General features: G+C 34.4%; 1 protein-coding gene across 8 annotated transcripts in view; it reads left to right on the forward strand.

Moving 5' to 3' along the window:
- Positions 1-26,457, forward strand: part of il12rb1 (interleukin 12 receptor subunit beta 1) — a 61,813-nt gene that overhangs the window by 11,136 nt on the left and 24,220 nt on the right. For 4 of the 8 annotated variants that reach the window (XM_073916560.1, XM_073916558.1, XM_073916559.1 and 1 more), the window contains 6 exons: positions 10,008-10,134; positions 11,455-11,627; positions 16,827-16,963; positions 17,051-17,084; positions 24,216-24,353; positions 24,442-24,521. In XM_073916560.1, coding sequence (XP_073772661.1) covers positions 11,483-11,627; positions 16,827-16,963; positions 17,051-17,084; positions 24,216-24,353; positions 24,442-24,521 — 534 coding nt within the window. In that variant the 5' untranslated portion in view covers positions 10,008-10,134; positions 11,455-11,482. Of the gene's footprint in view, positions 1-3,210; positions 3,600-10,007; positions 10,135-11,454; positions 11,628-16,826; positions 16,964-17,050; positions 17,085-24,215; positions 24,354-24,441; positions 24,522-26,457 lie in introns of those variants that run through there. The other 4 variants (XM_073916562.1, XM_073916563.1, XM_021479950.3 and 1 more) reach the window with 3 other exon arrangements.

Genomic DNA, 26,457 nt, shown 5'->3' on the forward strand with positions numbered 1-26,457 from the left:
TTCAATCTAAATGAGCATATATAAGATCTGAGGAAACTTTAGTGAAGTTGTAAATCTCTCCTCCCAGTCAAACTCTGCATATACCTCCGCTGCTTTGCTGATTTTAATAACTTTAGGAAGCAGCTAATTTTACTTTAATAGCAGCCGTAAGTGTGGTTAAATAGCTGATTTCCTATTTGCAGACACCCCACCCCCCAAAAACACATGTATAAAAGTGAAAGCAAAATCATTTGACAGAAACCATTAGTCGGCTGACACTTTAAAATACACAAAAACATTTGCCGTAGAGGGTGAAACAGTGGCGTGGTAGGAAGTGCTGTCACCTCACAGCAAGAAGGTCACTGGTTCGAGCCTCGACTGGGTCAGTTGGCGTTTCTATGTGGAGTTTGCATGTTCAGGTGAATTGGGTGGGCTAAATTGTCCATGGTGTATGAGTGCAAATGGGTGTGTGTGGATGTTTCCAGAGATGGGTTGTGGCTGAAAGGGCATCTGCTGCGTAAAAATGTGCTGGATTGGTTGGCGGTTCATTCCGCTGTGGCGACCCCGGTCTAATGAAGGGACTAAGCCGATAAGAAAATGAAAGAATGAATGAATTACCGTATAGGAAATATAGACTAATTCAGCTGAGATCACAGAACACAACTGAATTATGAAATAAAATGAATAAAAAAATACATAATAATATTATGTGTAAAATAGGGCGGCATGGTGGCTCAGTGTTTAGCACTGTTGCCTCACTGCAAGAAGGTTATAGGTTCAAGCTGCTCCAGTTGGCATTTCTGTGTGGAGTTTCTCCGTGTTCGAGTTTGTTTTCTCCAGGTGCTCTGGTTTCCCCTACAATCCAAAGACATGCGATAAAAGTGAACTGAATAAACAAAATTGGCTATAGTGTATGAGTGTGTGTGTTTCCCAGTATAGGGTTGTGGCTGGAAGGGCATCCGCTGCGTTAAACATATGCCGGAATAGTTGGTGGTTTATTCCGTTGTGGCGACCTATGAAATAGAGTCTAAGCCAAAGGAAAGTTTTAAATGAATGTAAAAATAAATGATTGGTCATTAGTAATAAAGGCGGTTTAACATATGGCAGCTGATGTCAACTGAGTGCACCAAAACAAGCTTCATTTTGCTCATATTCATAAATTAGTTATTAGGGGATTTTTGTTTTTGCTGTGTGTCAGGTGCAAAGTCTTTATATTGAACATTGTCTGAGTTACAGTACAGCCCACATGAAAAAATACTCTATAGTTTATAATATGTGATTTTGAATTATAGTAAAGTAATAGAGGTAGCATCTTAGTTACTATCTGTCATGGTAATTCTATAGTTGCTATCGTAATACAACAACTTTTGAAACATAAACAAATTACCCTATAGGCTACTGTAAGTTTTCTATAACTATATTTATTTTACTATAATCAGGGTGCGAATTACAGGGGGTTTGGAGGGGATTGACACCCCAATTAAGAATTGATGTATGATGTATGAAAAAACGATGTATGGGTGTTCAGCTCTTTGAAACTGAGAAAAGTTCACTCTGATATTTAATGTGAATCATTAAAATATTAGCTATCCATTCGACCACCCCTATAACGGTTTATACCATTTTGAATTGTGCCAATTGGTCTGTGAGAAAAAAGTCATTCAACAGTCTAAAACTGGCAGATTTACCAGCATCGATAGTCACTGTAAGAGTTCACAAGAATGTTTTCTCATAAAATATTAGTTTGTTACAATACATAAAGCCTAAAAGTAAAGTCAAATTAGACACATAGTTTTTATAATTTGACCTAGAGTAAACCGAAATAGCTAATCATGTCAGATTACAATAAATAGCCCATCCCACAAAACACTGGAAACCTAAATACATTTCATTAATAAATTAGATATAATTTAAATAAAGATATACATTTGATTCACTGAAGTGTGTTTTACACAAACTAATATTACCGAAAAAGTTGCCCCCCCCAACCCCCCCCCCCCCCCCCCCCCCTCCGATCATCAACGTATAATTCACACACTGATTACATCCCAGGTTACCGTAGAAAAAAAAGCTAACGTATACTACATTACCAGTCTGCTATAGTGAACACTACAGTTTGCTGTAGTTTTTGTTCTTTATATAGGCCAATATACAGTACACAATATATCGTTTTAACATCATTATTGCAATATGTGTGTCTTTAATAGTCAAGGTATCAATTGGTATTCAATTGTTGGATACGCAATGTTGAGTCGGGATTATACAGTAGTTGATCAACAATTGAAAATACCGACCAAACCCAACCCAAATAAATATCTGATTACTGTTTGACTCTCCCTAAAACCTTAAAGCACTGTTTGTTTTACTTTTTCCTTTGCTCTATTGTAATTATTCTCGCTTGCAATTAGTTTAATTTTGTTTATACGTGATTCACACCCTTACAAAATCACTCAATCAGTCTAAATTATCGATTTTTTTCCTCCTAAATATTTATATTTTAGCCATCTGGTGAAATATATCGCAATATATAGTACAGAAAAACAAAATATCGAAATGTACGATTTTTCCAATATTATGCAGCCATAAATGACTATAGTATGTTATCATGTAGCAGAGTTTAAGCAACAAAATACACAATATACACTAAAATGGCATGTGCTATAATTCTATTTTATAACATAAAGCAAAAGGATATTGTCACTCTTTATTCTAAGGTGTAATTCTTGCTATTAATAAACCATCAACTAAGAGTTTTAGCTCAAAAAAGTACTAATTTGCCACTAATTAATGTTATTAAGGTAGAGTTTTGGAATTGAGTAAAAAAAAAGCCAGTAGTTTTCACAGCAAAAGGGATGTGAAATAATTCAAGTAACTGCTGAGGTTTGTGAATTGTCAAATGTTAAGTATTTGCAACTTGCAATTATGTTTTTGTTCAACTTAATTTGTCACAGAAACTGTAATAGCTACATTAAGTTGAAGAAACTGAACTTGTTTAGGCTTAACAAGTTGGCATAGTTAGATTTGAATTGTACTTTTTTAGGCTACTCTAAACGACACAGAGAGAACGTTTGTATGTTTAGAAAAAGCAAGCCTGTTACAATTGAAACAAGGATGTAAAAACAAAAGTTAGTTTCAGGGGTCAAATCCTGATTACGCTGAAGCACCACTTTACCAAAAGCCACCCACGTCAGGTTAACGATCATTATGTTGCAAAGCGATCTCAATGGGTTTATATAAATAGGCGACTGATCTCGTTTGTACACAGACTCCATGTACGGCAGCTTCTCATACATTCTTAGGGCGTCAAAAGAAAGCAGGCGTGTTTTTTTTCTCATGAAATAAGGTGAGCTTCCCCTGCTGCTCTCGTGTGGTTTGTGGTAATGCAGTAGTTAGCACTTCATTTGGCCCCAGAACTAGAGCTTCAAGACGAACTAAACCCCCTTCATATGTTTCTGCCGGTGACATATTCAACACAACGACTGAAAACGTGAACTCTGGCTACAATGGTGGTGTCGAATTATTGGCTCTTATATCATAGCGAGGAGCTTTTTGAACACTAGAAGAGATGGAGATGAGATTGGTTGTGCTGTTTCTTGTTGTTTCTGTCAGTTTGACTGAAGGTATGTTTGTCACACACTTTTTTCAGCTGATGTTATCAGAGCAAACGCAACATACAATTCACCACAGAGGAAGATGATAGTGAGATTGGCTTGATAGACTTACGGAAGTAACAGTGTTTTGTGATTTTGCTGGATGGTGTGTAGATTTTTATCTTGTAACCTTACATGCACCATTTAACTGAACCACCATTAAATAACTAGAAAGCCACAGGATGTAAACAAATTGAAATAACAAGTTGTTTTGGTGTGGGGTTTTATTATGAAGCATGCTGAATTCAAATGTTAAATGCTGCTAAAAAGTTTTGCAAGGTAGCTCACCATTTATTATATATATATATATATATATATATATATATATATATATATATATATATATATATATATATATATTTTTTTTTTTTTAATTTTTTTTTTTTTTAACTGTAAACTTGTATACTATAGGCCTTTACTTGTGTCATCTATTTTAAAATGAAATTTAATCCTGTGGTGAGGAAATGTTATTTTATTTTAGATGTTGCTCTAGTTTTGATGGGTCAAATGATCCTCCCCAAAAAAAAAAAGAACAAAAAAGACGCAACAATATTCTGGGCTGGGCTGATAAGCAATACTATATCTAATCGCAATAAATATTTATGTCAATAACAATAAGCTCTGGACTTTTGTTTTTACTCTATATTAAACCAATCACACAGCAGAAATGTGCAACAATGGGAATCTAAAAGTCTTGATATTAGAAATGTAGAACATTTTCAGCCACCATTTAATGGACTCTTTAAATTTTTGTGGCTTCAGTCATTGTTGGGATAGTCTTTTAAATCCGGAAGCATTAACAACTTGTATTGAAATATATATAGTAATTATTCAATATGGAAAATAATTATCGAGATTGCATTTTTGCCATATTGCCAAGCCTTAGTTCTTTGCTATATAATTTTTATTAAACCCTTGACTAAAAGAATGTCTTCTTTGGGACAATTTTAATGCATTCTTTATTAATATTTATAATATAAGTTTGTATTATGTTGTATACATTATAGCAAAATTTTAAATAACTGGTATATCATGGTTTAACACAGATAACAATTAGTTGTTTGTAAGCAGCAAATCAGCATCTTAGAATGATTTCTTAAGGATCACGTAATGACATTGAAGACTATAGAGATTATTTTACAAATCTATTTTATAATATAAAGAATATTGTCACTCTTTAATATAAAGTACAATTCTTGCTATTTATAAACCATCAACTAAAGCGTTTAGCTCAATAAACGACTAATTTGCTTTTTAGATATTTAAGCAGTAGTTGAGTTTAAGTAGGATTAGGAATGTAGAATAAGATCATGCTTTTTAAGTTTTAACTGAACAGCTATTAAAAAGTTTTCACAAGGTAGCTCACCATTTAATATTATTATTATAATACTTTTTTTGCAAAAACTGAAAGCTTGTATACTGTATGCATATAAATTTGTCATCTATTTTAAATGAAAAAATGTGAAATTTAAACCTGTGATGATGAAAAGTTATTTTAGTTATTATATTGCTCTAGTTTTGATAGGTCAAATGATCCTCTTAAAAAAACTGAACAACAACATTCTGACATGCTGATGAATAGTTCTTTTCTTTATAATTTTTTTAAAATTCTTAGAAAAAAGAGCAACATTTATTTGGAAAAGAAACCTTAATCTGACATTAGAATGTCTTTATTGTCTCAATTGTAATACAATCTGTATTAATATTTATAATTTATTATAGTTTCACATTATACTTAAATTATAGCAACATTTTGATTACCGATATATCATGGCTTACTCAAAAGCAGAGTTTTTTAACACTGATAACATTAATTATAATTTGTAAGCAGCAAATCAGCATCTTAGAATGATATCTTAAAGATCACGTGACATTAAAGACTAGATATTAATTTAAAGATAGTGCCAAGCTCATTGCAACTACACTGTAAAACCCAAAATGTTAAGGCAACTCAAACCATGTGAGGAAACCGATATTAACAAACCATTTACAGTAAGTTCAAAGACTAATCCTAATGAGTAAATGAAGCAAATTGAGCACAGTACAACCCAATAAATGAAGAGAACTCAAACCGACTGAGTACTCTAAAACCCAATAAGTTAAGGCAACTCAAACCAATTGAGGAAATCGATTGCTGAAAACCTTTGAGTTCAAAAACTAATCTATATAAGTACTGTAAACTTACTCCATTTAAGTTGAAGAAATTAGGTAATGAATTAACTCATTACCTTCAACACTGAGTTCAAAACTCTTTTCAAATGAGTAGAATTAACTTTCAGTAAATTTTAAGTTAACTACACTCATTTAATTCGATAAAGTTGACGGTTGGCTTTTACAGAAAATACTGCGAAACATTTCCTTGCTCAGTTAAACGTCACTTGGGAAATATTTGAAAAACAATAAAAATTTCAAAGAAGGGCTAGTTATTTGTTAATGTTAACCAGCTAACCTGTTAAAATGGTACTTCTACTAAAATTAACTTGTAAATAACTTGCAGCTGACATAAAGTTGCAGTTAGTCACTTAGTTACTTGTAGTCAACAGAATGCCTAAAGGCAGCGATCAGAATAAAGTCTAATTCATGTCAATTTGTTGTGTAAAAATGACTGCTGTGACTATCCTGAGCCCACCATGAAGTACATTGTAAATATCTATTTGTTACATTGACTTAATTGAATTGTGCACCTTAATTTAATTAATAGCAATAAATAAATAGCAATAATAGTATTAAAAGTAATTTTAGTCTTTTATAATTTTATTATCTGAAGAATTTTAATGTTTGTGTGGGTTTCCACACAAAGACATGCAGTATAAGTGAACTGAATTAACTAAATCAGCCATAGTGTATGAGTGTGAATAAGAGCGTGCGTGGGTGTTTTCCAGCACGGTGCTGGGTTGTGGCTTGAAGGGCATCCGCTGAGTAAAACATATGCCAGAGTAATTAAAGGTTCATTCTGCTGTGGTGACCCGACGCTGATAAGTCAGGGATTAAGTCGAAGGAAAATGAATGAATGTATTAAGTATTTATTTCTTACTACCATATTCCTTACTTAAACTGAGAGTCATTTACTTAGATCATTTAAGTTTTGCAAACTAAACTGGATTTTTAATCTCAGTTTCTCACAAATAGTGGATCTTTTTGCAGATTTTTGCCTCATTTTCTTTTCATTTGAGGTTTAAATATTGCATTTTAGTCGCATTTTAGGTACTATTTTTTTCTGGATTAACTTGTGAGGTGGTCATCATAACCACAATTTTAACATACCAAAAACATATACTTACAGTGCATCAGGAAAGTATTCATAGCTTCACTTTTTCCACATAGTTTAAGTTGCAATCTTATTCCAAAATGGATTAAATTTCTTTATTTCCTCAAAATTACACACAATAACCCATAATGACAATAATGATAACTTGAAAAAAAAATTTTTTTTGAAAGTGTAGCAAATCTAAGAATTATAATAAAAAAAGCTGAAAAATCTCATGTACATGAGCATTCACAGCCTTTGCTCAATACTTTGTTGAGGCACCTTTGGCAACAATTACAGCCTCAAGTCTTTTTGAAAATATTGTTTGAAAATGTTGTTGGGAGTTTTTGCCCATTCTTCTTTGCAGTACCTCTCAAGCTCTATCAGGTTGGATGGGAAGTGATGGTGTACAACCATTTTCAGATCTCTCCAGAGATGTTCAATAGGATTTAGCCACTTAATGACATTCACCGAGTTGTTGTGAAGCCCTTCCGTTGAAATTTTGGTGTTGTGCTTTGGGTCATTATCCTCTAGGAATCTCTAGGAAGAGTCCTGGTGGTTCCAAACATCTTCCACTCACGGATAATGGAGGACCATGTGCTCATTGGAACGTTCAGAGCAGTAGAAATTTTTTCTGTAACCTTCCCCAGCCTTGTGCCTCGAGACAATCCTGTCTCTGAGGTCTACACACAGTTCTTTTGTCTTCATGCTTGGTTTGTGCTTTGACATGCACTGTCAAGCCTGGGACCATATGGTGTATGCCTTTTCAAATCATGTCCAATCAACTGAATTTACCACAGGTGAACTCCAATTAAGCTGCTGACACATCTCAAGAATGATCAGTGGAAAAAGAATGTACCTGAGCTCAATTCAGGTTTTTATTTTTAAAAAATTTGCAACAATTTAAAAAAAAAATCACATTTTTACATATTGTTATTATGTGGTATTGTATGTAGAATGGAGGAAATAAATGAATTTTATCCATTTTGGAATAAGGCTGTAACATAAAAAAAAATGTGGAAAAAGTGAAGCGCTATGAATACTTTCCCGATGCACTGTATTTATACTTATTATTTTTAAAAAATACAAATGTATCACATATATCATTATAAAAAAAGAATCTGTTAAAGTTTTAAATTAAAAACTAGAGCTGGGTGATTAATCGAAAAGTAATCGAAATCGACATTCAGAACCTACACTGAAAACCCTAATAAGTTGACTGAACAAAATTAATTGAGTAAACTCGTTGCCTCAATTTAATTGAGGAACAGAGTCTCCCAAAACTTGCATATTTAAGTTTATTTAACTTGCTGGTTTGGTAGACTATATTTAAATTGTTGAGTTCAGTGTGTGTGTCTGTGTGTGTAATTATTGTATATACAATGGACATTTTTTTTAAAGAAAAATAAGTAGCCACTTATTCCTATTATGGTGGATCATTATACTTGAAGACTTGTTAAGAAAAAAAGACCTTAAAAGGTTGCACATATTAGAATCTTACAGTCAACACTACAGAAAAAACGACCTATTTTTTTTTTCAAGGGATAAATTCCGATTTTTAGCTTACTATACTTGAAATCTTATGCATTTTCATTGTAGATAAATAAATTAACTAATATTTTTAGGTGACAATTGACTATTTCGATTTCTTTCCCTACTGTAAGTGAAGTCACGTGACCCTGCTCTGTTTATAATTTTGTAAGAGTTCACCCTTTTGATCCGACACAGCCTTCACATGCTACTTCTCTGGAGCTGTAGTTAGAAACAAAGATCCTGGCTGTGTTTTATTCCTAGTTATCCCTCCTGTGCCCTATTAGAACATTCAAACATTTAAACTTGGAATTTTAAAAAACACATAACAAACATAACAAAAGCCATAGGTGACAGAATATTTAAAAAAATGTAATTTATGTTACGTCTCCAAAACATAGCATTTGTTAATGCTTTTAATAGGTTATTTATTAAGTATAGTGGCGCAGTAGGTAGTGCTGTCGCCTCACAGAAAGAAGGTTGCTGGTTCGAGCCTCGGCTGAGTCAGTTTGCATTTCTGTGTGGAGTTTGCATGTTCTCCCTGCATTCATGTGGGTTTCCTCCGGGTGCTCCGGTTTCCCCACAGTCCAAAGACATGTGGTACAGGTGAATTGGGTAGGCTAAATTGTTTATAGTGTATGAGTGTGAAAGAGTGTGTCTGGATGTTTCCCAGAGATGGGTTGCCCAGAGATCCATTGCATAAAAACATAATGGATAAGTTGGCAGTTCATTCGCTGTGGCGATCCAGAACTAATAAAGGGACTAAGCCGAAAAGAAAATGAATGTATGAATTTATGAAGTATCTGTACTGTATATGACATGGACCTGTTGGTTAGAAGATTTCTGCAGAGGTTTGCATGTGGCAAGATGTAAGTGTAGACTTTTCAAGAAGTAAAATATAAATAAACAATATCCTACTTAATAATAATAATAATAATAATAATAATAATAATAATAATAATAATCATCATCATCATCATTATTGTTATTATTAATATTATTATAAAAGTAGGATTCTTCATTTCCTAATAAATAATAAATATTGAATTTCGTAAATAGTCTCATTATTTATTTATATGATTTATATATGAAATTATAATATGTGTTATCTTTTGTTAATTTACAATAGTTTATGTAATTATCTTAATAATATTTGTAATGGAAACACAGGCCCTATATATGCCATCTACATATATTTGTGTTAATATGGAAAGTGAGCGCATATTTTTATTAAAACTAATATTAGATTTTCTTCTTAAATGCGTGTGCAAAAACAAGATAATTTGCACAAAGAAATGATGGGGTTCTTCTCTATAGAAGTTGTTACTACCCGCATTGTTATGGACATTTTATGTTATAACTTACATGGTTCAAACGATGGATCTCCGACAGAGAAACTACAGTTTTGGGAAACATTTGTCACTACATCGTTCTTTTACCAAACAATGCATCGTGCTATGATAGTTTAGCCACAAATTACATCGTTGTTTGGGAAATGCACCCCTGCTCGATTTTACAGTGTACAGTATTGCGCAGACTGACTAATAATATCTGTTTCATAAATGACAATTAAATAAATGTTTATTTTAATGTTCCTAAAGCAGCAGGATGTATACCTACAACTAAGCCACAGTGTTACAAAAAATCAACTAATCCAGACGATGACTTTTACTGTGAATGGGATGATCCAAACCCTAAGGAGAACCAGACCTACACCCTTTATATATGGTGAGTTCAACTAAAACATTCAGCAAAGATATTAACAGTTTCTTCATGATTACAAAAAGTGTACACCTTAGAGTTAACTCTTTATAGGGCATGATTGAAATACTCATTGGAAAATCCGAATGAGGGTTATTGCAAGACTTCTATGACTTAAAAACAAAAATTAACATATAGTTCTTCATCCTATAAAGGGTGTAAGTATTGGCTAACTAAAGCTATTCAACAAAAAAGATGTACCACTTGTCAAAATGTATTGGCATTGGCTGTAAAATCTAAAAATAAAATCAGTTGCCTATATCATAACCTCAGATACAGAGAACAGAGGCTTGAAAATATATATGTGTTTTTGTAACAAAATCACATGAGTTAATTTGAGTCACATGAGTTACTCCATTACTTGTTAGTACATGATTGTTTGTTAATTAATGTATTAATTACCACATTATTCATTCATTCATTTTCTTTTTGGCTTAGTCTCTTTATTAATCCGGGGTCGCCTCAGCGGAATTAACTGCCAACTTATACAGCACGTTTTTACGCAGCGGATGCCCTTCCAGCCGCAACCCATCTCTGGGAAACATCCACACACAATCATTCACACACACTATGGACAATTTAGCCTACCCAATTCACCTTTACCGCATATCTTTGGACTGTGTGGGAAATCGGGGCACCCGGAGGAAACCGACGCGAACGCAGGGAAAACATGCAAACTCCACACAGAAACGCCAACTTAGCTGAGACTTGAACCAGCGACCCAGCGACCTTCTTGCTGTGAGGGGACAGCACTACCTACTGCGCCACTGTGTTGCCCATTACCACATTAGTATATTATAAAATGACTTTACTTGGAGGGGTTCGTCATCATTAACTCAGCCTTAACTACTCGTGAACTCCTTATGCACGTCCGTCTAGTGTGTTTACAATGAATAACAATAGATAAAGGTTCTGTTAACATCAACATGAACAGTTTAGAGTTCATGAGTAGTGATTTAATGGTAATGTGCTCCTCCAAGTAAAGTCATGACATAATTATACATAAACATGTTCATGTTGGTTACATTTAGCTTAAATTTAAATGTTAATTAATACATTAATTAAAAACATGTAATAACTAGTAATTAAGGTAGCAATTATTCACACATGAACTCTTGTGACTCATGTTGTAGTTAAAGTTAATTCATGATTAGCTCATGCATTAACTCATCAATAATTCATTATAAAGTAATGTTTAGTTTAGATATTAATAGATCATTATTCATGTACTGTTTTTGTAAAGTCTTACCGTTATTTTAAATCTAAATCTCAATTTCTGGTGCACAGGGACAGTGGAAAGAAAAGTGTTTTGTATATGAACACTGGCAATCAGTCAAAAAAATTCATTCCCTTGGAGGAACTGGGGGTCATCAGTAGCAAGACAGATATATGGGTACAGACACAAGTGCGCAACCTCACCTGTAATTCAAGCAAAATCTCAGTCATCCTTAATTGCTCAGGTAAGATTACAGTCTAAGAGATCCATTAAACCAATATAGGCTCATTCTGAAAACGTAGCCCTGTATACATTTCTGGAGATCGTGAATTATGTAGCCAGAATTAAGTATTGCTACAATATGTTTTTAAAACAAACACTATGGGGCAGAATGACGCTGTTTCTTTTTGCTCTTACCAGCTGAACGCTTAGCTCCGTATGGACGGCTTTCCTGCTGTTACCAATTTGTCCAGTAGCTCGCCATGTACATAGGCGAACTTGAAACGTAGAGAAGAGTTGACCACGACAACGAGGTTCGAGTCTGGTGAAGAATGGTTTCAGAAAGCGAGTAAGACAAAAACAAATTCCAAAAAATAAAATATAAAGTAAATAACAGGGTGAAAATGTGGTCAACTCTGAAAACGTGGTAAAATCAGGCGAGGGCTTTTCTTTTTCTGGATTGCATTTTAACTGTCGATCGGGTTTAAAGTGGGTGGGCGCTGGTCAATCTGTAAATTTGAAAACACTATCGGTTGGGTTTAGGGAAGGAGGATGGTGAGTCAGTCAGTCAGTCAGTCAACAATGGCCTCTGGTGGATTTTCGCGAGAAGAGCAGGTGCAAATGGCACTCACAAGAGAAATTTGAGATGTCAAAAAGCATACACAAAAAGCATACACAGCAGCCTCTGGTGGATTCGTGAAGCAAAAAAAACAAAAACAAAAAAAAACGTACCTCCTGGGACATATTTTGCGATCTCCAGAAATGTATATAGCGATACATTTTCAATATGAGCTTAAGTTGTTTAAAACTGCTGTACCCTATTTTTTTTTTAACTACTGTTATTTAAAGTAGTATTTTTAGGGGCCATTCTAGAATTGTCGGTATACTTTGCATCACCAAGAAAAACCTTCTATTTTTTTCCCCAAAACTTTAATAATACAATTTTTATTAATAACTAATATAAAATATAAACTAATACAAAATATATAAACTTATCTCTAGAAAACAATAGTGTGTGTGTGTGTGTGTGTGTGTGTGTGTGTGTGTGTGTGTGTGTTTCTATTTAGGGACATTTTGTCTTGAAAAGTTTAACTTAAACATTTCCACTATACAAATATTTGATCGTCTCTGCCTCCTGAATCAGCTTTTTCTTTCGGTTCAGTCTAATTTTCAACTGTTTTGTGTGTTTACTTTGTTAAATAAAAAAAACAACAACATTTGCATGAAATATATATTGTCTGTATTATTTTTGTATTTAACTTATAAAAAAACACATTTGTGACTGTTCGTTTTAAGCAACTGTGTTACATCGATTATAAAAAAAAGCAACATAGACACATCAGTTGACTTGCTCCAAGTGATGTCACTTTCTCTGGCTGGAAAATTTGGTGGGAAATGAGGCATGCCATTATTCGTTCTCAATATTTTGTACAAGATGTTAAAGATACACCAATATTAGATTAACTATTTGTCAACTTTTTGCAATTTTGCATGAAATTTCTCAACATCTCATGAAATAGCAATAGACGTTTGTTTGTCACTTTTTTGAGTGTGCCTCCTGCCTATTTTTAGGTTATTTTTAGCTCCATTTTAGCCTTTTCACACGGTGAATCACTTAAGTCAAATGCAGTCACCAGACTGTACCTGTTAATCAACATTTCAGAATATAGCTTATATATATTAGAATATATTTCAAAGACTGGCTGTTAAAAAGTACACAACAGAAAAGCTAAATGTAAAGTATGTACAACTACAACTGTGGTCTCAATTATGGGATAATAAGCACTTCACTGCCACAAAAACAGCAAGGTACCTCAGATTTTAAATAGTATTATCCATTGATGTTTGCATAGTGGCTACTAAAGACAAAAAAAATACTCAAGCTAAAACCCATTTAATATCATGCTAAGCACAACAGCAGCCTGTTTTTTGTGTTTTGTATAACAGTATAATTTAAGGAAAACAATATTTTAAGTCAATGAAAGAATTTGATATTTGGTTTAACTAAACTGTGAAAAACTTCCCTAAATTTGCAGTATTTTGTTATTTTTATTTTTTTGTGCCCATTTATGTATGAATGGATGTATCTTTTGAATTGCATTATGGGACCTTGATCTTTCTTTTAACAACTTTCAGGCTGCATGATTTTAGCCCTGATTTTTACTCGCCGACAAGTTTTGAGAAATCGCAGACAAATGCCTGAAATCACAAGCAAATCAGTGCTTGTTCACGCGAGTAACAAGTGTAATAAGTGTGAAGTATCAATGACATGATGTAAGAGAATAGCTGATGAGACGCCAACACCTGTGATATATTTAGCATGATAAATATCTAAAGCTGTCGGCGATTCAAATCATTTCAAAAATGAGTTTTAACTGAAAACAACATTAGCGATTATGTACAACCAATGAGAGAGCAGCATCTACTAGTATGGGTTTCTGTAAGGGAACATTCTAAAATGATTAATGTGAAAAAAGCTTAACGTGGCTTAATGTAACTAAACATCAACTAGAGAAACCCAAATTTCTGTCAAATTGTACTTGTAATTAACCCCAACTACTGTAAAAAAACCAAGTCCCAATTCCATGGATAAAGTGAAAAACAGCACATTAAGAGTTTACTCCACCATTGAAGTCTATTATAAGGAAAAAGCATAACGTGGCTTAGTGTACCTTAACAACAAGCAGGGAAAATCTAATTTCTATCAAATTTGACTTGTAATTAAGACTAACTTTGATTTTATGAACAGCCTATATAACATTTGGTTTCCCTCTATTGTTGTAAAGTTATGTTAAGCCTTTCCTTAGACTTTAATAGGGAGAAAATGGTTAACGTGATTGTTTACTTTATCTATGGAATAATTGCCCGTTCTTTTGATAATAGTTAGAGTTAATCACAAGTAAAGTTTGACAGAAATTTAGGTTTCCCTGGTGCGTGTTAAGAAACGTCAAGCCATGTTAAGCTGTTTCCTTATAATGGACTTAAAATGCATATTGTGAAAATTTTCACTTACTAAAATTAGAGCTCATTCTTTTGACATCAGATTGTGTTTGTCATGAGTAAAATTTAATAGAGATTAGATTTTCCCCACTTGTTGTTAAGGTACATTAAGCCACGGTAAGCTTTTTCTTCATTGGTGGAGAAAATGCTTAGGGCCCTATCATACACTCGGTGCAATGCAGCGCAAGGTGCGACGCAATTGTTGTTTGCTAGTTTCAGCTTGGCACAAAAGTCATTTTGACGTTTTCTGCCATACTGTTTAAATAGCAAATGCATTTGCGCTCATATGTGTGCCCATAGACGTTCTGGTCTAAAAAGGAAGGAGTTCATGAGGCGCATTGCTGGTGCGTTGCTATTTTGAGAAACTATAATACATTTTTCAATAGACCAAAACAAAGCCAGTCTAAAGTCCAGTGCAGAGTGCGTTAGTTGTGCGCCTCGCTTACACAATGCTTAATACACACAAGATGTAGAGCAATACGCAAATATCTTTACAAATGAAAAATAATTAAAATATTAAGGATATATATAGGATATAATAAGAATATATATAGAATATAAATGAAAAGGATTAAAATATTACAAAACATACTATTTTCTAGCCTACATAAATTTAAAAACCACTTCCTTCATGCCTTCTTCATCTCGGGAGGCTTTTTAAGTTCATTCATAACAATTTGCTTTTGTATAATATTATTATTAGCAGTATTATTTATTATATCCATATTTATATTTGTTTTATTAAAAACAAGTTTAGATTTGTCCACCTGCCAGGTTTCAGACCATATGGGGCACAGCATGTGTATTTGGATATAACTCAGGTTTTTAACCACACTTTGGTTTTATTGTTCATTTATTAGTTTGCTGGAAATTAGATCTGAATTTAGAAATAGTTTTGAAACAAACATTTGCGCTTAACAAACTAAATAAATTATTTATAGGCTAATTGATGTCTGTGCGTACAAGGTTTCCCTATCCACGAGAGCGAAAGTGAAAGTAGATTATGAGATGCCTTATCTCTCATTCTCGTGCTGCAGATGCTCTGTTTAACTGTTTTCTTGCTATTGAAATGCTCAGTTTTTCCAATTACTCTTACTTTACATCAGGTGAATAGCAAATGTGCTTATGGCGTGACGCAACTGGCTCTTAAAGGGAATGGGAGATGAGACTCTGATTGGTTTATTCTTAAAACACATCTATAACTCATTAAGAAAATAAACTCAACCCTTTTAGATCATGCGCCACGGAAAAGGTGATTTTTCCGTCATTAAATTAGCAAAAGTGGATTCTGAGACGCCCTGAAAGCATTTGCGCCCCATGCTTTGCACTTTGCGCATGGACCGTCAAATTAAAGCCCTTAATGGGCTGTTTTTCACTTTATCTATGGAATTGGGACTCGTTCTATTTACAGTAGTTAGGATTAATTACAAGTACAATTTGACATAAATTTGGGTTTCTCTGGTTTATGTTTAGATGCTTTAAGCCACCTTAAGCTTTTTTTATGTTAAGCGTTTTAGATTGTCCCCCTGCAAGCCAGTGGGAGGGTGGGGGATAAGTTAAAAGCACTAATTTTCAGTTTATTTGGACCCAAGAAGTGAAGGAAAAACTGACAAAAACTAGTGTAAATTTGGCAGGAGCACCCGTGTCTGTCTGACATGTCATCTGAGCAATATCACAATCGGGTCAAAAAAAAAAAAAGTTGAGGAGAAATTTCTAATTCCCCTTTAAACTCAGGTGAGCAATATGTACTTCTCTACACCATTAAAGGCTTCTTTCTCATTATGTAGGTAATAATAAAAGATATACTACTTGTTTTTGGTTTTGAGATGTATTTTGGACAAAGTTGTGGGCAATTGTTCCTATTGTAAAGTCATGCAGTGTGAAACCCCCTGTCACCGTTCTATCTTGCGATGTAAACAAAGTCGCGACAAAACGCTAGCCCAGATAGTCATGCAGTGTGAAAACATCTGTGACACGACTACTTTGAAAATCATGCAGTCTGAACTCGGCATTAATTTAAAAAAAAATTTTTTTTACAGTGTAACAAAGTATTGATCTTGATCATTTCTCTATTTGTTTTTGTATTTGTTTTTATTATCATTTTCCAAACTAGAAAATAGAAATGTTCAAGGTGTCTGAATACTTTTTGGTCATTTCATTTATTTTGAGGACAATATATGGTGTGCTTTCCTCTATCATGTACTCACTCTTAAATTTTCAACAGTCAAATACAGTAAACCTAACATTGCCAGCATGGAAAGGTCAGCTGGAAACCTGTTTCTCAGTCTGGATGAACCAAAGGATAATAAAAGCGTTATATATGAGATCAGATGGAGGGAGAGAGGCTCTGAATGGCAGAATGTAAGATGCTTCAGAAATTCTTATATTTTTATAGCTTGAAATGAGTGTGGTATTTTGCTAAATATTTGATATGTTCTAAAATTGCAGGCAACATTTGAAACTAAGGAGAACACTTACAAAGGTAAGAAATCTTAAGCTGTTCATTCAATTTATTTACATGTTAAAATAAGGCAGTGAAATATTGCAACAATCTGCCCTTTGTGTTTCTAATAAACAAGACTCAACTGAATAGTTCACCCTCAAAAATAATGAAAATTTATAAATATTTATTATCATCTCATTACCTTGGTCTATATTTATTTTTTTGTGTTTTTTTCTACACTGTAAAGTATTAAAACAAAAGCGTAATACTTTTTGAACTTTTGACAATCTAATCAAATGAAGGGTGAAAAAAAAAACAATGAATCTATCTATTCATATTACAATTCATATTATCTACTCATATCACCCTACTTTTGTTTTCTCATTTTGACTGGAATTTAATAATGCACATTAATTGTAAAGCAGTTTTTGTTCAATAGTTATGGTGAAAAGCACTATACAAATAAACTTAAATTGACTTTAATTTCATTGAATCTATACCATAAACATGTAAAATGCTTTGGAATTATTCACTGATGTATAATGCTGAGCGTTGTTCGTATGTTTATTATAGACCGAAATGGAGTTTCTTTATGCACAAAATCAAAAGATGAACAATAAAATATAAGGCAAGGCAAGTTTATTTAGATTGCACATTTCATACATAGTGGCATTCATACAAAGTGCTTTACATAACCAAGAATAAAAAAAGACAAAATTTTTAAAATTAAACAAATAATAAAAAACATTTAAAAAGATAAAAACAGATGAAAATGTGGTAAAACAGGTTATAAAAAAATGAAAAAGAAAAGACACAATTGTGCGATCTGTCTGACGTAGCACAGTGCTCATTCAGTAAAGGCACACCTAAACAGATGGGATTTCAGTCTTGATTTGAATGTGCCTAATGTTGGAACACATCAGATCCTTTCTGGAAGCTGATTCCAGCAGCGAGGGGCGTAGTAGCTGAAAGCCAATTGTCCCTGCTTTGACTGAACTCTTGGAATTTCCAGTTTATATGATCTTAAAGATCTAATTGATCTGTTAGGTTTGTATTCAGTGAGCATATCTGTAATGTATTGAGGTCCTAGGCCATTTAGTGATTTATAGACAGGTAGTAAAACTTTAACAGGTGAACAGTAGAGGTGCCAGAATTGAGCCTTGTGGGACTACACATGTCATGAGTGTACACCTCAACTTATGGTCACCTATACTGACAAAGTAAGGTAACTCCCTTCAAGGTAAGATCTGAACCATTTGAGGAACGTCCCAGACAGACCAACCTAATTTTTCAGCCTATCCAGAAGTATGCTGTGATGGACAGTGTCAAATCCAGCACTGAAATCTAGCAATACCAGCACTGTTAGTTTGCCTGAATCTGTATTTAGGAGTATATCTTTGATTATCTTTTTAAGAGCGCTCTCTGTACTGTGGTCTAAAACCAGATCAAAAATTGTCTAAACAACCCTTGAAGTTTAAGAACTTGTTAACCTGGTTAAAAACAACATTTTTTTTAAATGATTCAATGCCAATAACAGGGAGATTTGAGATTGACCTGTAATTGCTCAATAGGGTGTTATCAAGGTTGCTCTATTTCAAGAGGGGTTTAAATACTGCAGTTTTAAGTGAGTTTGGAAAAATCCCTGAGAAAAGTGAAGCATTTACCACTTTTAGAAGATCCATTTCTAAACAGATAAACACCGTTTTAAAGAATGATGTGGGGAGCATGTCAAAACTGCAGGTTGATGTTTTCATAATTTGCACAGTCTCTTCTAAGAATTTACCATTAATTGCTTCTTAAGTTGTGGTTGAGCTTGTCTGACATCGACACAACTTGGCTAATTGGATGAGCTGATTGCCTTTCTGATATGATTAATCTCTCTACCGTTACAAAGAGAGTACAAGCATTGTTTAGGCTGCTTTTTTTAAGGCTTGAAAAGAAAATCTGCCTATAGTGTTTAGTTCCACATTAAAAGCATTAAGACTCTCTTTGTAGATATTATCATATTATCACTTCATCATGTCTTTTCATCATCTTTACCGAAGTTAACCTTGTCCAGGGTCCTTTCTGTCTGCCCGTTCTCTTCTTGACTTTAACTGGACCAATGTCACGTATGACATTCTTAACTTCAGAGTTAAACAAATCAAGGAGAGTATCAACAGAGTCTGCAGATATACTTGGTGCTAGCGATATGGCCTTCATAAACTGCTCACTGGTATTCTCATTTATGCATCTCTTTCTGACAGAGACAGATCTGTCTTTAATAGCTGGAGTGATCAATATATCAAAGAAAATACAGAAATGATCAGATAGTGCAACATCCTTAACAACAGTGGATGAAATTTGTAAACCCTTAGTTATAAGTAGAGTGTGTCCACGATTGTGTGTGGGTCCTTGAACATGCTGAGTCAGATCAAAAGTGTCAAAAACTGTCATTTTGTTCTTTTAGTTCTTTTACAGCATTGATTTCTGGATTATCAATGTGAATATTAAAATTCCCTGCAATATTAAAATGTTCAAATTCAGAGGTTACTATTGATAACAGCTCTGTAAAATCATCAATAAAAGTTAGATAATAATTTGGAGGTCTGTAGATAATGATCAGTAAGATGCGTGGAGCACCTTTCAGTGCTATACTAATATATTCAAAAGACAAATAGTCACCAAATGACACTTGTTTACACTCATAGGGCTTTAATTTGACGATCCATACAGAAAAGCGCAAATCCAAAACGCAGGGCGTGAAAGTATTAAGGGCGTGTCAGAATCCACTTTAGCTATTTTAAGGACGGGAAAATCCGCTTTGCGCCACGGCGCATGGTCTAACAGGGTTGAGCTTATTCTCTTAATGAGTTATAGATGTGTTTTGAGAATAAACCAATCAGAGTCTCATCCCCCATTCCCTTTAAGAGTCAGTTGCGTCACGCCATAGCGCATTTGTTATTTACATGGCAGACTTTGTAAGTGGAAAAACTGAATTCTTTACTAGAAAGAAAACAGTTAAACAGAGCATCTGCTGCGCGAGAATGAGAGATAATCCTCCTTATTCTTTACTTTCACTTTCACTCTTGTGGATAGGGAAACATGTTGTACGCACAGACATTCATTAGCCCATACATAATTAACTTTGTTTATTAAGCGCAAAGAATTATTTCAAAACTATTTCTAAATTCAGTTCTAATTTCCAGCAAATGGATAAATGAACAATAATAATAAGTGTGATCAAAAACCTGAGTTATATCCAAATACACATGCTGTGCCCCATATGGTCCAAAACCTGACAGGTGGGCAAATCTAAGCTTGTTTTTAATAAAACAAAAATAAATATGCATATAATAAATAATACTACTACTAATATAAACATTATACAAAGGCTAGTTGACATAAATAATTTTTAAAAGTTCCCCGAGATGAAGATGGCATGGAGGCGGTGAGTTTTATATTTATGTAGACTAGAAAATAATATGTTTTGTAATGTTTTAATTCTATAATTATTTTTCATTTGTAAAGATATTTGTGTATTGCTCCACATTCTGTGTGTATTAAGCAATGTTTAAGCAAAGCGCACAACTAACCTGCTTTGATCTGATCTATTGTGCAGTCTATTATAGTTTCTCAAAATAGCAACGCGCCAGCAATGCACCTTAACACGCCTCCATTTTTAGACCAGAGTGCCTAGGGCGCACATATGAACGCAAATGCTTTTGCTGTTTAAACAGCATGTTGCAAAACTTCAAAACGACACTTATGCCAAGCTGAAACTAGCAAACAACAATTGCGTTGTGCCTTGCGCCGCATTGCGCCGGGTGTATGATGGGCCCTTAGACATCTTTAAACAAGGCAGCGATGCCTCCACCTCTTCTATTAGCTCTGCAAACAAAAGTTTAAAGGTGCTGTTTCATTCAGAACTGCTGCACTACAACTGTCATCAAGTTTCATTTATAAGCATAAAATCAAGGCAATTTGCGTTGATAAAATCTTTGACTAAAAGTGATTTATTGTTAAGTGATCAGATGTTTAAAAGTGCTAACTTAACAGTTTTAGTTGTTTTCCCTACAGCAGTCTCAGATCTACATTTAATAGACACCAGATTTGAATGATTTGCTATACAGCTTGAAGAAATCTTTGGTTTTCTGTCATGAAATATAACATATTTGCGTAGAGGCTACAGGCACACTAGGTTCCTGCTTGTTCTGTGAACATCTGCTAAAGACTGTTATCTAAGCAGGCCCCCGAGACACCTCAATGGCAGTATTTAAGTTTGCCAGCTGAGGATGAGGTTGTTTTTTGAGACCTGGAGCTGTCGCAAAGACCTGAGGCCTCTCCTAGGTGTAGAGCGAGGTGGGCTCAGAGATGGGTGTGAGGCTGGTTGATTTTTGGTTGCTAACTGGGGGCTAGCAGCAATGGAGTGTGAGAGTTTAGTTCCAGCAAACACCAGTTCCTCCATCTTTTTTGAAAAATTCAAGAGAGGCGAGCGAGGTGACAATGAGAACGTGTCTGGTGACAGAGGCTGTGAGTCTAGGGTTTCTGGTTGTTGAGATATGTTGACCTGGCTGTTTTCCTGGAGATCATCCATGAGTGCTGAGACTTGATTCTGTTCTGATGCATCACAGTCTACCTGTGTTGAGCTCAGTGTGCAGGGCGCAGACTGCAGTTTGTCCGTTATTAGTGGTTGTTGTGTCTGCGTGGTGTTATCGCTGTCCTTGTGGGATGCGTTAGCCACAAGTCCACTCAGGAGCTGATTTGAAGTCCTGTGAACATTCAGACATTTGCTAGGTGTGTGTGTGTGTGCCATTTGGGTTGAGTTTAGTGGCACACACAGCCAATTTAGGTTGAAGGGAGAAATAGATTTTGTCCTTTACCACTTCTGCACCAAGTTTGTTTAGATGAAGGCCGTCTGATGTAAACAATTGTCTTTGGTTCCAGAAGAGATTGAAGTTGTCGATGAAAATCAGTCCTTTTCTCTTACATGTTTTCTGCAGTCATGCATTTAGACCAAGGAGCCCTGAAAACATATTTGTCCCTCTTGCAGGGAGTAATCCACTGATGAATGGCTGAATTTTCAATCTTTCAACTGTTTCCAAGAGTTCACAGGAATCTTTCTTGAGCAGTTCTGACTGTTCCTTCCGAGTATCATTCTTCCTCATATGGATGATAATCCGTTTTGCATTCTCATATTTCCTTAATATGTTTCCTTAATATGTTCCCAATATGTTCTCAAGGGTGTCGCGGACCTCAATTCTGCCGCCCTATGCGCGGATATAACTGAGGACACGCGGGTGCTGATGGAGGTGGCGCTGACGCCACCCTCTCTATTCTATCGTCTATGTGCGAATATAACTGAGGACGCAGGTGGTAAGGGAGGTGTCGTAGACGCCGCCCTCTCTACACTGCGCCCTAGGCGGCCGCCTAGGTCGCCTCTATAGACGCGCCGGCCCTGATTGTAGCTCTGCTCCTAAAATTTTGATTATTGAATCTCCAACAACCAATGTTCTTATCTCGGCTGCGATCGGAGCAGAATGCCGTTGTCTGTCCGCCTTGAGCCTCTGTTCCGTGCAGAATTATCTGCTGAGTCATGCGATCTCTTTCTGATTGCATTTAGCCATTCTTCACCCATATTACTGAAAACTTCATATCTGCTCTGAAGCTGTATTTGAGTTTGAGCTGTATTTGGGGTAGAGGATGCTAATGCTGCAGCATATGATCTTCGTTATCTGACCCCACGAGTACCCTTTGGTCTCACACCTTGTTTTTGCCATTGGTTATCACTTTCATTTTCAACTGTTTTATTCAGTATTTTTGTGCTCAAAACAGTATAGCTGGAGTAGATTTATGGGACTCACCGGCTGTATGCTGTGAAGGTCCACAATTAAGCGGTCCTGTGTGATCCGGCAGTTCTGGTCAGAACGCAAGTACCTTTGTTTCAAGAACTGCAGTCTTTTGTAAAAGTTTGTGGCAGTTTGTGGAGTAGGGAGATTCTAAATCAATACGACCCAAAGCCATTTTCACAGCCGTGTTTTCCCGTCTCAGGAATGTAAGCAGCTGGTAGCGGGATGATTGTTTAGACGATGATTGCCCTCTTGTTGGTTAAGTTGTATTCCAGAAAGTTTGTAGATTCGATGTTGATCTTCATGCTGTGTCGTTTGAGCACTGTGCTGATAGGCTCAAGTTAATATTAGAGTATAAAATGTAAAAGCAAGCATGCAAGGAGCGGAGGAGTAAGCAGAAGCGTCTGAGCAGTAGCAAAGCAGGAAGTAATGTAATATAGAATATTTATTTCCAACAAAAATTTGTGTTTATATTAATTGATCATTTCAGTCATTAACGGTTTGACTGGACAGAAAATTCCCTACTTCATATCTTAATACACACTGTAAAAATATTCTGTGTTTTACACAATTCCTTCATGTTGTCCCACAACAATCTGATTAAGTTAACTAAATCGTTTTTACAAATTTAAGTAAATTGAACATGCAACAATTAAGTTGTTCCCAAAAATGTGTTGTTTCAACTTATTTTAAATAACAAGTACTGTAGTACAAGTGAGTTCAAACAGAAACTAAATTATTTTAATAAAAAAAAAAAAATCAGATGATGATGGTGATAAACAGGGTTAAATACTCAAATTATTTTTTATTGATTTCTTTATTTGAGTATTACTTTTTTGGGGTGGACTAATTCATTATCTTATCTTAACCAAGGTTTTTTTTTTTTTTTTTTTTTTTTGGTTAAGAAAAGAGAATGCCTTAAGGACTATATATTTTTAATCTTCCAATCTGCAGCATTGTAAAAGCTGTCATTATTACTTCAAAAATGTTTTCAGCATATTTTTTTTTTTATTTCTCCCTTTAACCTATTTGTCTGTATACTGACAAAACACTTTATGATATTTATTCCACTTTGCATAAGAAAATAATTCAATATGATGAAAATAATTTCACCTCTTATTAGATTTTTTTGTTACTTTTACTTTTTATAAAACAATGTAATATTTTTTTTTTGCCAAGATGCATTTACTTGAGATAATAAAATTCTCATTATCTCTACTTTAGCATTCTTTTGAGTATTTGTTACATCACAATGATAAACCTTTTAAATCATCTCACTATTGAAAGATTGTGAATAAAAACAATACAAAAAAAAAAAACTGATGGAAATGATTGTTTCTAGATTTATACACACTACATCTACACAACCGGACCGTCTACCAGATCCAGCTGAGGCGGCAGGCCAAACTACACTCACTTCAGTGTAATGACTCACATTCTCTGTGGAGCGACTGGAGCGCACTGACGGATATTCCCTTAGGTTTGATTTCATCTCTGTCAATTTCACAGTGCAAAAGCCATTTTTAAGTAAGTAAAAACCTCTTTACAAATGTAACACCTTTCTGCAGAAATCCACATTCCACCTGTATTACACTTGGATGAAAAAGTATGGTCAAATGGTACCAGGGATATTAAAATCACCTGGGCTGTAAGTATAAGAGGCCAAATTTCTTTACAATAAAAAACATATTTAAGCATAACAAATACGATGTATGTATTCTGATTGTGTATACAATTTCTATCCATTTGGATTGCATACTTTTACCATAACAAAGCTAATAAACTTTATGTGATTTATGTTTGTTAGTTAAACATAAATGAAACAAAAAAGAACAAGATTTATGTAATAATATCAATACATCAATAAAGTGTTTTAAGTGCTTCTTATTAATTCATCTATTTTGTCAATACAACCCTTGAATATTAAATATATAAACTAATCCCATAGAATTTAACTAATTGGATCTTTTTCTACAGCTAGGTATTCTAAGGAATCTGACAACATACATAAAAAAAACCCTGACAAATAAAATCCAAAGGTTTCATAAATAATTTATGATAAACCTCATCTGATTCATTTTTCTATACTGTTAAAACATATCTGTGATTTCAATGGTAATAAACTGTAAAAATGCCAAACTTTCCCTAACAGATGGTAAATAACCATCACTTTCCCAGAATTTTCTGCATGACACTTAATATTTTATTTATATTTTTGTTGACATTGATATGTTTTTTTTAGGGGGGGTTCTCTTTTGAAAATGCACATTAGAGTTTTATGTTGATGTCTAATGTTGATAAATAATGTTTTCTGCATTACATTAATTTTATATGTTACCGTAATGGTGTTAGCTCAGTAAATGACACTGAGGGCCCTATCATCCACTCGGCACAATAAGGTGCAAGACGTGTTTTCATGACCTGTTGTTATTTTCACACCAACGCAACCTAATTTTCCCGTTTTTCATCACGTTGTTTAAATAGCAAGTCCATTTGGTAGGGGGGCTTTTTTTTGTTTATTCATGACAATTTGCTTTGGTATAATGTTATTCTAATGTAGTAGTATTTATTAAATGCATATTCATATTCATTTTATCAAAAACAAGCTTAAATTTTTCCACCTGTCAGGATTTGGACCATATGGGGCATGTCATGTTTGTTTGGATATAACTCAGTTTTTTGAACACACTTCGTTATTATTGTTCATTTATTCATGTGCTGTAAATTAAAACTGAATTCAGCAATGGTTTTGAAACTAATCTTTACGCTTAACTAGTGGCTAGTGGATGTCTGTTTCCTTATCTATGAAAGAGAGTGAAAGTGAAAGTAAAGGCTGATTGGAGAAGGCTCATTCTCTAATTTTAGCGCTGCAGATGATCTGTTTAACTTTTTTTTCGATAGTAAATTGTTAAATTTTTCCACTTACGAAGTCTGCCATGCAAATAGCGGATGGCGCAACGCAACTGACTCTTAAAGAGCATATTGTAGGTTGGACACCCCAGAGAGTCAATGTGCATAAGAGTTAAGTAGGAACTAGATTTTCCAGATCAGATCGCGCATATACATAGTATGAAGATAGCTGATTGCGGTGTGCGTTTGGTTGCCGAGATAAGATATTCTGAGATATTCACAAAAATGATAGACCACAGCCATACAATTATAAGCCTGTGGACAGACCAGCAGAGAGAATAGCCATCAGAGAAGTGTAATTGAACTGAATTGTGAGGAGAACAGAGCAGGTTCATGCTGAGACCAGTGTTTGCTTACAGACAGATATTTAAGATAATGAAATCTTATCTGGCAATAGCAAAGCTAGTATTGATCATCTGGAAAGTATTAATACTTACCAGTAACAAAAAGCTAATGAGCATTTAACAGAGTTATGCCACATTAACCCTATTTTTTAATTGTAGATAAGTGAATACAAAACACAAATAACACAGAACATCTGGAATAACGCAGAAACATGTAAACAAGGTACTAGAACATTTTATTACACAAAAGGTTTTCAGAGCTTTTGTATTAAAATAAAAATACCATCAAATATTGAAACAATTTAAATAAGTCTTAATATATGTGTCGTT

Source organism: Danio rerio, chromosome 11 (genome assembly GCF_049306965.1).
Source record: "Danio rerio strain Tuebingen ecotype United States chromosome 11, GRCz12tu, whole genome shotgun sequence".
Lineage (NCBI taxonomy): Eukaryota > Metazoa > Chordata > Actinopteri > Cypriniformes > Danionidae > Danio > Danio rerio.